The 12,369-nt window shown below is 40.0% G+C and overlaps 1 protein-coding gene across 4 annotated transcripts in view; it reads left to right on the plus strand.

Annotated features, from left to right (window-relative positions):
- Positions 1 to 12,369, plus strand: part of cdk5rap2 (CDK5 regulatory subunit associated protein 2) — a 123,826-nt gene that overhangs the window by 57,822 nt on the left and 53,635 nt on the right. For 3 of the 4 annotated variants that reach the window (XM_062960326.1, XM_062960324.1, XM_062960327.1), the window contains 4 exons: positions 1,196 to 1,658; positions 6,503 to 6,749; positions 9,175 to 9,267; positions 11,050 to 11,635. In XM_062960326.1, coding sequence (XP_062816396.1) covers positions 1,196 to 1,658; positions 6,503 to 6,749; positions 9,175 to 9,267; positions 11,050 to 11,635 — 1,389 coding nt within the window. The remainder of the gene's footprint in view (positions 1 to 1,195; positions 1,659 to 6,502; positions 6,750 to 9,174; positions 9,268 to 11,049; positions 11,636 to 12,369) is intronic. The other variant, XM_062960325.1, reaches the window with a different exon arrangement.

Here is a 12,369-nt window from a genome sequence, read left to right on the forward strand (position 1 = left end):
TTTTGAACATAAAGCTCAAATTTAAGATAAGACTGTCCAACTCTGATTAAATCATTATTCTCATCTTCAATGTAAATGTGCTTATGTATCCTTTTAATAAGAATAGAGTAAAATAATACATGTAACAATAATAATAATAAATGCAGGAAAATAATACAAGTAATAATAGAGTAAAATAATAAATGCAATAATAATAATAAGATCAGAGTGAAATAATAAATGTATTAATAATAATAATAAAAATAGAGTAAAATAAATGTAATACAGTAGAGTCTCACTTATCCAACACTCGCTTATCCAACATTCTGGATTATCCAACGCATTTTTGCAGTCAATGTTTTCAATACATCATGATATTTTGGTGCGAAATTCGTAAATACAGTAATTACTACATAGCATTACTGCGTATTCAACTACTTTTTCTGCCAGATTTGTTGTATAATATGATGTTTTGGTGCTTAATTTGTAAAATCATAACCTAATTTGATGTTTAATAGGCTTTTCCTTAATGCCTCCTTATTATCCAACATATTTGCTTATCCAACGTTCTGCCGGCCCGTTTATGTTGGATAAGTGAGACTCTACAGTAGTAGCAACAATGATAGAGAAAAATAATAAATGTAATAATACCAATAATAATAGGGAAAAATAATAAATGTAATAATACCAATAATAATAGAGAAAAATAATAAATGTAATAATACCAATAATAATAGAGAAAAATAATAAATGTAATAATACCAATAATAATAGAGAAAAATAATAAATGTAACAATACCAATAATAATAGAGAAAAATAATAAATGTAATAATACCAATAATAATAGAGAAAAATAATAAATGTAACAATACCAATAATAATAGAGAAAAATAATAAATGTAATAATACCAATAATAATAGAGAAAAATAATAAATGTACCATATATTCTCGAGTATAAGCTGACCCAAATATAAGCCAACCAGGAACCTCACCTGAGTATAAGTCGAGAGGGGCTTTTTTGCAGTCTTAAAAAAGGGCTGAAAAACTAGGCTTATACTCGAGTATATACAGTATATTTTAAGCAAGCGCTAATACATTACGACAGTTCTAGAAACTAGTTCTCAGAGTGTGATCTTGGTGTTTTTTTTATGAATGCTGTTTTCCAATGTTTGTCTTTCCTTCCCTCCTCCCTTTTCAAACTCTTTGGGCCAAAGCAGACAGGAAAAAATGGAAATTGCAAATCAGCCCTTGGATCATCCAGACGCAACCAAGCGGGACGGTTCGAGCGACAATGATCTGGAGAATAAAGATGAGAAAGATCTTAAGCGGTTGATTATTCACCTGAGAGCCGAACTCAAAGAGCTTGCCCAAGTCAATAAATCCCAGAAGCGGCAACTTGAGTCACAATCCACTGCGGCTGAAGGCGAAGGGCTCGATCCCAAACCTGTGCCGCAGGTTAACACAGAGGTGGAATTGTCCAAAGTGGAAGTCAAAGACACCGCGACACAGACGGCGGTGGCGGAAGGGAGCGTCGGGAGGCTCAGACACGAAGGCGAGATCGCAACCTGGGGCGATAAAGCGAAGTCGTCCCGATTAAACGAAGAACGGCGGCAGAAGAGAGTCTCCACGAAGAGCAAGCAGCAGGAGAACCCCCTACGCTCGAGTAGAACAAACAAAGTGAGTTGACTTAAGATGCTCAAGCTGGTGTTTGGGAAGTTGAGTTTATTCCTATCCCAGGGTTGCATTGTGTTGTCAGTTTTCGTGGCCAGAATCACTGGGTTGCTGTGAGTTTTTTGGACTGTACGGCCCTGTTCCAGAAGCATTCTCTCCTGACGTTTTGCCCACATCTATGGCAGGCATCCTCAGAGATTGTGAGGTCTGTTGGAAGCTAGGCAAGTGGGGTTATATATCTATGGAAGGTCCAGGGTTGTATTATTATTGTTTTATTATGACACAGCAAACAAGATAGACATGCTGGATTTCATATCACAAGTCGAACACTTCCCAAGTGTCTAGGACTGTGTGATGTATTTTCGGATGATGTGTGCAGATCCCAGTAGGGTGGCCTTTTGCAGTTGGCAGATCGTGATTTTGTCAATGTCTATTGTTTCAAAATGCCGGCTGAGTTCTTTTGGCACGGCACTCAGTGTGCCCATCACCACCGGGACCACCTGCACTGGTTTCTGCCAGAGTCTTTGAAGTTCAATCTTGAGGTCCTGATAGCGGCTGAGTTTTTCCTGTTGTTTTTCGTCAATGCGACTGTCACCTGGGATGGCAACATCAATGATGCAAACCTTTTTCTTTTCCACAACTGTGATGTCTGGTGTGTTGTGTTCCAGAACTTTGTCAGTCTGGATTCGGAAGTCCCACAGTATCTTTGCGTGCTCATTTTCCAATACTTTTGCAGGTTTGTGATCCCACCAGTTCTTTGCTGCTGGCAGGTGGTACTTGAGGCATAAGTTCCAATGGATCATTTGGGCCACATAGTTGTGCCTCTGTTTGTAGTCTGTCTGTGCAATTTTCTTACAGCAGCTGTAAGAAAATTATTGTTATTATTATTGTTATTATTATTATTATTGGCAAGTGGGGTTAACAATAACAACAATAATAATAATAATAATAATAATAATAATAATAATACTTTATTTTTATACCTAGCCTCCATCTCCCCGAAGGAACTCGGGGCGGCTTACATGGGGCCAAGCCCAGATAAAACAGCAAACCAAAATAAAATCAGAAAATACAGACACATAAAATTAAATTAACACTCTAATCATGATAAAATATAAAATGATAATCATAGTAAAAACATGGATTTGGCACCCAAGTGGAATATCTGTATATCTGTGGAATGATGTCCAGTGTGGGAGAAAGAACTCTTGTCTGTTTGAGGCAAGTGTGTATGTTGCAATTGGCCACCTTGATTAGCATTGAATAGCATTGCAGCTTCAAAGCCTGCCTGCTTCCTGCCTGGGGGAATCCTTGGTTGGAAGGTGTTAGCTGGCCCTGATTGTTTCCTGTCTGGAATTCCTCTGTCTTCTGAGTGTTGTTCAATAGCTGCAAGGCTATTCAATGCTAATCAAGGTGGCCGGTTGCAACGTTCACATTTGCCTCAAGCAGACAAGAGTTCATTCTCCTACCCTGGACAGTATTTTTTTAATTTAAAAACCCTAAAATCAGGATAGTAAAGAAACAGCAACACTCAAAAAACAAGAATTCCAGATAAGAAAAAATCAGGGTAAGCCAACACCTCCCAATAAAGGATTCCTCCAGGCAGGAAGCAGCCAGGCTTTGTAGCTGCAAGGCTTTTGAATGCTAATCAAGCAGGCCAACTGCAACATTCCAACAGACATGAGTTCTTTCTCCCACCCTGGACATCCTTCCACAAATATATAAACCTCAAATGCATAGTTTATTTATTTATTTATTTCATTTTATTTATATACCGCTCTTCTCCCCCAGGGGGACCCAACAGACCTTACAACCTCTGAGGATACCTGCCATAGATGTGGGCGAAACGTCAGGAGAGAATGCTTCTGGAACATAGCCAGACAGTCCAAGAAACTCACAGCAACCCAGTCATTCTGGCCATGAAAGCCTTTGACAACACTTATATCCATTGGAATTACATTTCTTCTGGATACAGCGCTGTCATTCTTCCTTATTAGGCCTAATAAGCCCCCGAGAGACCGGGCTCCTTGATTGTGTTTAACTTTCCTTTTTCAAAAATCCCAACTCCGTTTAAGTTGCTCTCACAACACTTGGTGACAATTTTGTAAGTTAATGATGCTTTGCACGAAGAGCGGCTTCCTTTTCTTTTTGCCCGTATGCAAACTTCACAGGGTTTCTGGGAGGATAAAATTGGATAAGAATGACTCTTTGAGAATCTATAGAAATCTAATTTGTTAAGCCTGCTTTTCAAAGCCTCGCCGTGACAATGGCGAAGATTTTTATGACAATCGGAGCCGTATCTCCTGGGGGCTTTCTTGAAGGTTCCTCTTTTTGGCTCTCCGGGGTTGCTATGCGCTTCATTGGCGGAAAGGGGGGGAAGCAAATATTCTCGGAGACTTGCTTTTGACATGAAAGCGGTTTCCAAAACGTTCATTTTCGTTGATTTCCTTTTCTTTCTGAGCAATGGATGCTTTTTCCGCTCTATAGAATCCATCTACAAAACCAGCGTAATGACATTGTGTTAGGTTTTTGGCTCTATAATATCCCAAAGTCAAATCAGAGTGAGGGCAGTGCTTTCTGCACTCACTTTGAATACCGTATATACTCTAGTATAAGCCGAGGCACCTAATTTTACCACAAAAACTGGGAAAACTTATTGACTCGGGTGGGAAATGCAGCAGCTCCGGGTCAATTTCAAAAATAAAATAGATATTAATAAAATTGCATTATTTGAGGCATCAGTAGGTTAAATGTTTTTGAATACTTATATAAAACTGTAATTTAAGATAATAAGAGTTTAATAAGATAAGACTGTCCAAGTCTGAATACCTATGTACTCAAGTATAAGCTGACCTGAATAGAAGCCGGCCAGGACCCTCACTCGAGTATAAGCTGAGGGAACCTTTTTCAGCCCTAAAAAAAGGGCTGAAAAACTAGGCTTATACTCAAATATATACAGTACTAGCTGTGCCCGGCCACACGTTGCTGTGGCTTATGGGAATGCTTTGTTGACCAGGTGGAATAGCAGTGAATAGCCTTGCAGCCTCAAAGCCTGGCCATTTTCTTCTTAAGGGAATCCTTGTTTGATGAGCTGGAATACAAAGGAATAGACTTGCTCCTTGGAAGGCTGGATTATATGGCAGTGTGGAGTCAAGATAATCCAGTTCAAAGCAGATAATATAAGATTCTAAATGGGTTATATAGCTGTGTGGAAAGGCCTTGAGTCCACACTGCCATATAATCCAGTGCAAATTAGATAATCTGTGGAAGAAGCCTAAGTGAGGCCTAACTGTGCCTGTCCCCTGGGCTGAGTGGGTTGCTAGGAGACCAAGTGGGCAGAGATTAGCCCTCTAAACTGGCAGCAGTTGGATAAAAACAATTATTGCTTTCCCTCTAATTAGGACTTTATTTTTCTTTTCTTTTTGTTGTATCAACCTAGCGGCATGGATGATGGGTTGTGTTGTCAAATTTCGAGGTTGGGGGGCCTGTAGTTTTGTTGTTTTGTTGGTCACCGTGATGCCGTCACTCATTTATATATATATAGATTTGTCCTGTTGCATAGTCTCTTTCTGTTTCATTTTGGTGCAAGGTGACTTGGAAAGCTTTTCCATGAATCCTAGAGTTGTAAGAGACCCATCCAATGCAACCCCAAGACACAATCAAAGCCTTCCCGACAGATGGCCATCCAGCCTCTACTTTAAAAACCTCCAGAGAAGGAGACTCAACCTGACTCCCAGGGAGGATATTGGAATGACAGTCATTTTGGATCCCAATCTTGTCCTCTGTGATATCAACTATCCATCCTAAGGGTTGTTGTATGTCTTTCGGGCTGTGTGGCCATGTTCCAGAAGTATTCTCTCCTGACGTTTCGCCCACATCTATGGCAGGCATCCTCAGAGGTGGAGCCCCCAGATGGCGTAGTGGACTAAGTGACTTAAAGGTTGGGTTGCTGACCTGAAAGCTGCCAGGTTCGAATCCCACCCGGGGAGAGTGCGGATGAGCTCCCTCTATCAACTCCAGCTCCATGCGGGGACATGAGAGAAGCCTCCCACAAGGATGGTAAAAACATCAAAACATCCAGGCGTCCCCTGGGCAACGTCCTTGCAGACGGCCAATTCTCTCCAGAAGCAACTCAAGTTGCTCCTGACACGAAAAAAAAAAATCCTCAGAGGTTGTGAGGTATGGATAAACTAAGTAAGGAAAGGAAAGAATATATATCTGTGTAGAGTCCAGGGTGTGGCAAGAGTCCTTTGTCACTGGGAAGCCAGCATTAATGTTTCAGTTAATGGGAACCAACACTCTGAGGGCAGAGGACAGCTAATGACTGAACAAAGGATGCCCCCAGGCAAGAGACAAAACCTTTCCAATGCTAATTAGGGTGATTAACTGAAACACTAATGCTGGCTTCCCAGTGACAAAGGACTCTTGCCACACCCTGGACTCTACACAGATATATATTCTTTCCTTTCCTTATTTAGTTTATCCATACCTCACAACCTCTAAGGATGCCTGCCATAGATGTGGGTGAAACAGCAGGAGAGAATACTTCTGGAACATGGCCACACAGCCCGAAAGGCATACAACAACCCTGTGATCCCAGCCATGAAAGCCTTCGACAACACATTATCCATCCTAATTTGGCGTCATCTGCATATAGGATTAGTATGATTTCTTCTCCGCCATCCAAGTCATTGATATAGCTTAGGAAATAGCTTAGGACTGGTTACTTCTCTCCACATTGAGGCCGGCCAAGCCATTTCCAATCCATCCCCTCTGTACGACATACTCTCACGTCGAGGTTGGCTTACACCGTTCTCTTGACCGTCGTGATCTCGGTTGTGCGTCCGCAGAGCGATCATTGCCCCTCGTTCAAGAAATCCCGCCTGCCCATCCGACTGAAGCCCTCGAGGTCCTTGGGAAGCCTTTCCTCGGGTTCCTTCCCTCTGAAGCCAGACGTGCGCCTCCAGCATCGCGTGTTCAACCTGGATGAAGATCTGAAAGGGCCGTGCGTCACGCAGCAGCCCCAGCCGCCTTGCGCACGACACCCCAGCGAAGCGGAAAGCTGGACGCAAGAGCTGGATCGAATGTTAGCGGGAGGTAAGCAATCAGGGACAGGTAAAAACACAGAGAGATTGCAATTATGGGTGTTTCTTTCATGCTGTGATGATGTCTGGTTCAATTTCCCCTTAGCCTTCACAAATGACTTCATTCTGCAGAACTGGGTTAGATCGTCTGTCTGAGAGCCTAGCTGAGCTCCCATCAAGACTGTAGGCTACAGATAGAAACAGACTCTTCTGTATTGTCGAATGTAAAGTTTTTCACATGCACGCACTCGTAGGCTTACTATTATTATTATTATTATTATTATTATTACGATGCTATTGTGCACTGCATTCACGCGCCTGTAGGCTTACTATTATTATTTTTACTATTATTATTACAAAACTATTGTGCGCCACATGCATGCACCTGTAGGCTTACAATTATTATTATTATGACTATTATTATTATTAGGTGGCCGGCTACGATGCTATCGTTCACCACATGCATGTGCCTGTAAGCTTACAATGATTATTACTATTATTATGACGACACTATTGCACGCCACATGCACCCACCTGTAGGCTTACAATTATTATTACTACTATTATTATTATTATTATTATTATTATTATTATTATTATTATTACGATGCTATTGAATACTACATGCACACACCTATATGCTTACAATTATTATTATTATTATTATTATTATTATTATTATTAGGTGGCCGGCTACGATGCTATCGTGCACCACATGCATGCACCTGTAGGCTTACAATTATTATTACTATTATTATTATGACAACACTATTGAGCACCACATGCACACACCTATATGCTTATTATTATTATTATTATTATTATTATTATTATTACTATTATTATTTAGGTGGCTGACTATGATGCTATCGTGCACCACATGCATGCACCTGTAGGCTTACAATTATTATTACGATTACTATTATGACGACACTAGGATTACAATAATTATTATTACTATTATTACAAAACTATTGCGCAACACATGCATGCACCTGTAGTTTTACAATTATTATTATTATTATTATTATTATTATTATTATTAATAATAATATGATGCTACTGTGCGCCACATTCACGTACCTATATGCTTACTATTATTGTTATTATTTTATTATGACACAGCAAACAAAATAGATATGTTGGATTTCATATCACAAAATCACAAGTCGAACACTTCCCAAGTGTCTAGGACTGTGTAATGTATTATTATTATTATTATTATTATTATTATTATTATTATTATTGCTATTATTATTTAGGTGGCCGGCTATGATACACCGCATACATGCTCCTGTAGGCTTACAATTATTATTATCATTACTATTATTATTTTTAGGGGGTGCTGGCTACGAGTATTTTAAAAACTCCTTAAAATAAGGACAGTAAATAAAGCACAACCTGATAATCTTTGCTTTTGGGGCCTGGCCAGGGGAGGAGAAGGAAGAGGAAATGCCACCAAGTAAAGAGTGGCCTGAGGAATCACTGCGTCGAAACATGAGTTAACAAAGACTCGATCTATTGCGCTCCCTTTTGTGTTATCTGGAATATGTCCTTGCGTACAACAGCTGCATTTCTTCCTGCAGCGCGAGACATTAAATCCTTTTCCCTGTCCGCAGTGTTAAAATGATCTACTTTATCTGTCTCTGCGCAAACAAGTGTCTTCATAAAATTTTTTAGTGTTCTGCAACCGTTTTATTTATTAGGCGTATTCTCTTACGGACCACTTTATCCAAGAGGAAAGCGCATTGGGGCACCTGAGATAATGTGCATAATAAATAAGGTGTGGGCATTAACATTTTCTTTTCTCTCTCACACACACACATATGTGTGCGCTGCTGCAAAACAGCCAGGGAGATGAGCGAGAACAGAAAGCTGTCAGTAGAGGGTGGCAGAAAGACATGGCTTGTTATTTACTCCTTTATTGGTTCCATTTATGTATTTATTTTATTTACAGTCTTTATATTCCGCCCTTCTCACCCCAAAGGGGACTCAGGACGGATCACAATGTACATATACATGGCAAATATTCAATGCCATTATCATACAACATATATAGACAGACACAGAGGCAATTTAACATTTTTCCAGCTTCCGGCTTCATGAGGGTATGCTCGATTCCAGACACAGGGGAAGCTGCCACTTCATCGTCCACTTGTGACACCGAGTCCTTGATTGAGTACTTCCTCATTCCTTTCCGCTGCTGGAAGTTTTTATGGTGTCGTAAATTTGTTGAATTAGCCTCCCTGCATAAAGTGGTACCTAGAAATTTGTACTCAACAGATGCGACCTTCTTCAAGTATTTGAACATGGCTCTCCTGTTCCCTTTTCTCAACCTTCTTTTCTCTAAACATCCCCAGCTCCTTGAGCTGTACTTTATTCTCTCGATTCGTATTTTTTTTTAGTCATTTCAATCATTTTCATTATCTTTTTCCTAGCCGAATCGTTGATCACGCTGGATGGCTCCGAAGTGGATACCTTCATCAGTACTGAATGCAAAGAGTCTGAGAAGGATCCAAGCACATGCCAAGGTATTCGAGAGAAAGAGAGAGAGACCCACAGCAATATCTGTGGGGAAGGAAAGATTATTTGACAGACAGATCAGGCTGTTGGTTGCTTTTGTCTGCAGTTGCCAGTAACACTTTATTTAATTACCCTTTATTTATTTATGTAATATCCTACTTGGTTCCCAGCATGGGATACGGCGTGGTTTATGACTGTTTGACAACACAATACAGCTTAAAAAAAACTAATAATGCAAGTGTTGAAATACACATAAGGTGCCTGATTTCATAATTTAGATATATTTATTTATTTACAGCATTTATATTCCGCCCTTCTCACCCCGAAGGGGACTCAGGGCGGATCACATTACACATATTAGGCAAACATTCAATGCCTTTTAACACAGGACAAAGGCAAACAACAACATAGCTCCGAGCGGGCCTCGAACTTATGACCTCCTGGTCAGTGATCCATTGCAGTTAATTGCACTGGCTTGCTCTCCCGTCTGCGCCACAGCCCCGGGCCAGATATCGTATATACTTGAAGATAAGCTGAGTTTTTCAGCCCTTATTTATGAGCTGAAAAAGCCTCTCCCGGCTTTCAAGCCGGAGGCCGTTGCTTGCAATATATGATATATTTATCTCTCACCCTCCCTTATCAGTGTTTTCTTTTCCAAAGCCTCCCTCGCTCTTAACCAAGGGAATGTTTTGAAAAGGGAATGAAGCCCTTGCAAGTCAGGAAGAATATATATATATATACCCATTAATCTTATAAAAGCATTTCCCCCTGCAAACCTTTGCAATCTCTATGTACCTTTATATTTGTATTTATCTATCTAATTTTATATATGAATTTCCCCCTCATATGTTTGCAAGTCTTTGCAAATCCTATAAACATATCTAGAGATTTCCATGTACCTGTATATCTGTATCTGTGTGTATACATTATTTTATATATGAATTTTCGCCTCTCATGTTTGCAAGTCTTTGCAAATCCTATACAGATAGAATTATCTATGTAGAGAGAGCTGTCTAGATAGATATAGATGAATATAGATATGTAGGGCTTGCAAATATTGCAGGATAAATGCACACACACACACACAGATTTCTAGATAGATAAAAACATAAATATATAGGGCTTGCAAATATTGCAGGAGGGAAATGCACATATATATAAAGAGGATTTGCAAACATTTCAGGGGGAAATGCATATGTGAAATCAGTATATATAATTATAGATCTATATCTAACACTGCATTGTTTATATAGGCACTGAATGTTTTCCTGTTACTATGTTGGAAGCTGGCCTGAGTCCCCATGGGGAGATAGGACAGGGTACAAATTAATTTATTGTTATTATTATTATTATTATTATTATTATTATTATTATTATTATTATTATGTTATTGTAATAATGTAATAATACCATATTGTTTTTGTTGACCCTACCTTTCCACTTACAGAGCTAGCTTACTGGTTTTTTTTAAAATACGATAAATATTGAAAAACCTTTAACCTACTGATGCCTCAATATAATTTCATTGGGATCTATTTTCATTTTGAAATTGACCAGTAGCTGCTGCATTTTCCACCCTCGGCTTATACTCGAGTCAATAACTTTTCCCCATTTTTTTTGTAGTAAAATTATAAGCATCGGCTTATATTAGGGTCGGCTTTTACTCGAGTATATATGGTAATTTCTTTGTCAGAACTGATCATAGAGTTCCTAGATTTGGAAGAGACCACCAGGGCCACCCAGTCCTTCATTTCATCATCATTTATTTTAATGTCTCGTTTTGTTTTCAGAAACTGAAATGACCAAAATGGAGCCGGATGTGTCGACTTCGAAAGAGCTCCATCAAGAGGAATTCAACCTCTGGAGTAAGCAGGATGGAGATATGGCTACGACTGCAAGCGTGCTCTCCCTCAAGCTGAGTGGCACAACCCTTGAGATGTTGGACTTCGATGACGTTGATGACGTCAAGCAGCTGAGGCAAAGAATTAAAGATCTGACGACCGAACTGGCAAAATACCATACATTGATGACCTGCTTTCCGGTCTCTGCTGAGCCACCCCCTCCCAGCTTTCACTCGAGCGCCGTCCAGAGCCACGAGGAGCTGCCCGCTGACGGTCACCTTCCTCCAACGCTGGAGGGCCAGAAGCCGGAGTCACAAGCTTTCACGGAGGCCCCCCAGCGAGTGGAATATGGTGTCCAGGTGGACGATCTCTCTTCCCGCCTCTTAGAGGAACAGAACGAAGCAATGGTGGAGAAGCTGAAGGAACTGCTCTCGGAAAACGAGGCCGAACTCGAGAAAGAGCAGATCGCCAACATGCACCTCCTGGACAAAGTATACCGCCTTCAGAAGAAGCTCAAAGAAGTTTCACCGGAGGGGTAAGTTATCATTTGGAATTCTTTAGAGAAAAAAAATAAGGAAAGTGTTCGGCGTGGATGAGGAAAAGAACGTGACTTTCATGTGCCTTTCATTTTTGTATCTGTCTTACAAAAGCATCAGTTTTGGGTGGCAAGAAAGGATATGAATGAATGAGAATTGGGATTTATTCATTCATCTTCGTGGTCTCTGTGAAATGTGCCCCTCCCACTGGTGGCTATATATTTACAAGGGGAGAGTGGGTGGGGCTACCGCCAAAATACCATATATACTCGAGTATAAGCCTAGTTTTTCAGCCCTTTTTTAAAGACTGAAAAAGCCCCGCTCGGCTTATACTCGGGTGAGGGTCCTGGTTGGCTTATATTTGGGTCAGCTTATACTCGAGAATATATGGTACATTTATTCTTTTTCTCTATTATTATTGGTATTATTACATTTATTATTTTTCTCTATTATTGTTGCTACTATTACATTTATTTTACTCTTTTTTATTATTAATACATTTATTATTTCACTCAGATCTTATTATTATTACTATTGCATTTATTATTTTACTCACACGTAGAGATCTGACCAAAGCAAAACACGCTAGAGTCTCACTTATCCAAGACTTGCTTATCCAAGGTTTTGGATTATCGAAGGCGTTTTTATAGTCAACTAGCTGTACCCGGCCATGTGTTGCTGTGGCTTTTTTTAAGTGGTTCCGTGTCTTAGAGGGGGGGAATCCTTTGTTGGG

This window comes from Anolis carolinensis, unplaced genomic scaffold (assembly GCF_035594765.1).
Source record: "Anolis carolinensis isolate JA03-04 unplaced genomic scaffold, rAnoCar3.1.pri scaffold_7, whole genome shotgun sequence".
Taxonomy (NCBI): Eukaryota; Metazoa; Chordata; class Lepidosauria; order Squamata; family Dactyloidae; genus Anolis; species Anolis carolinensis.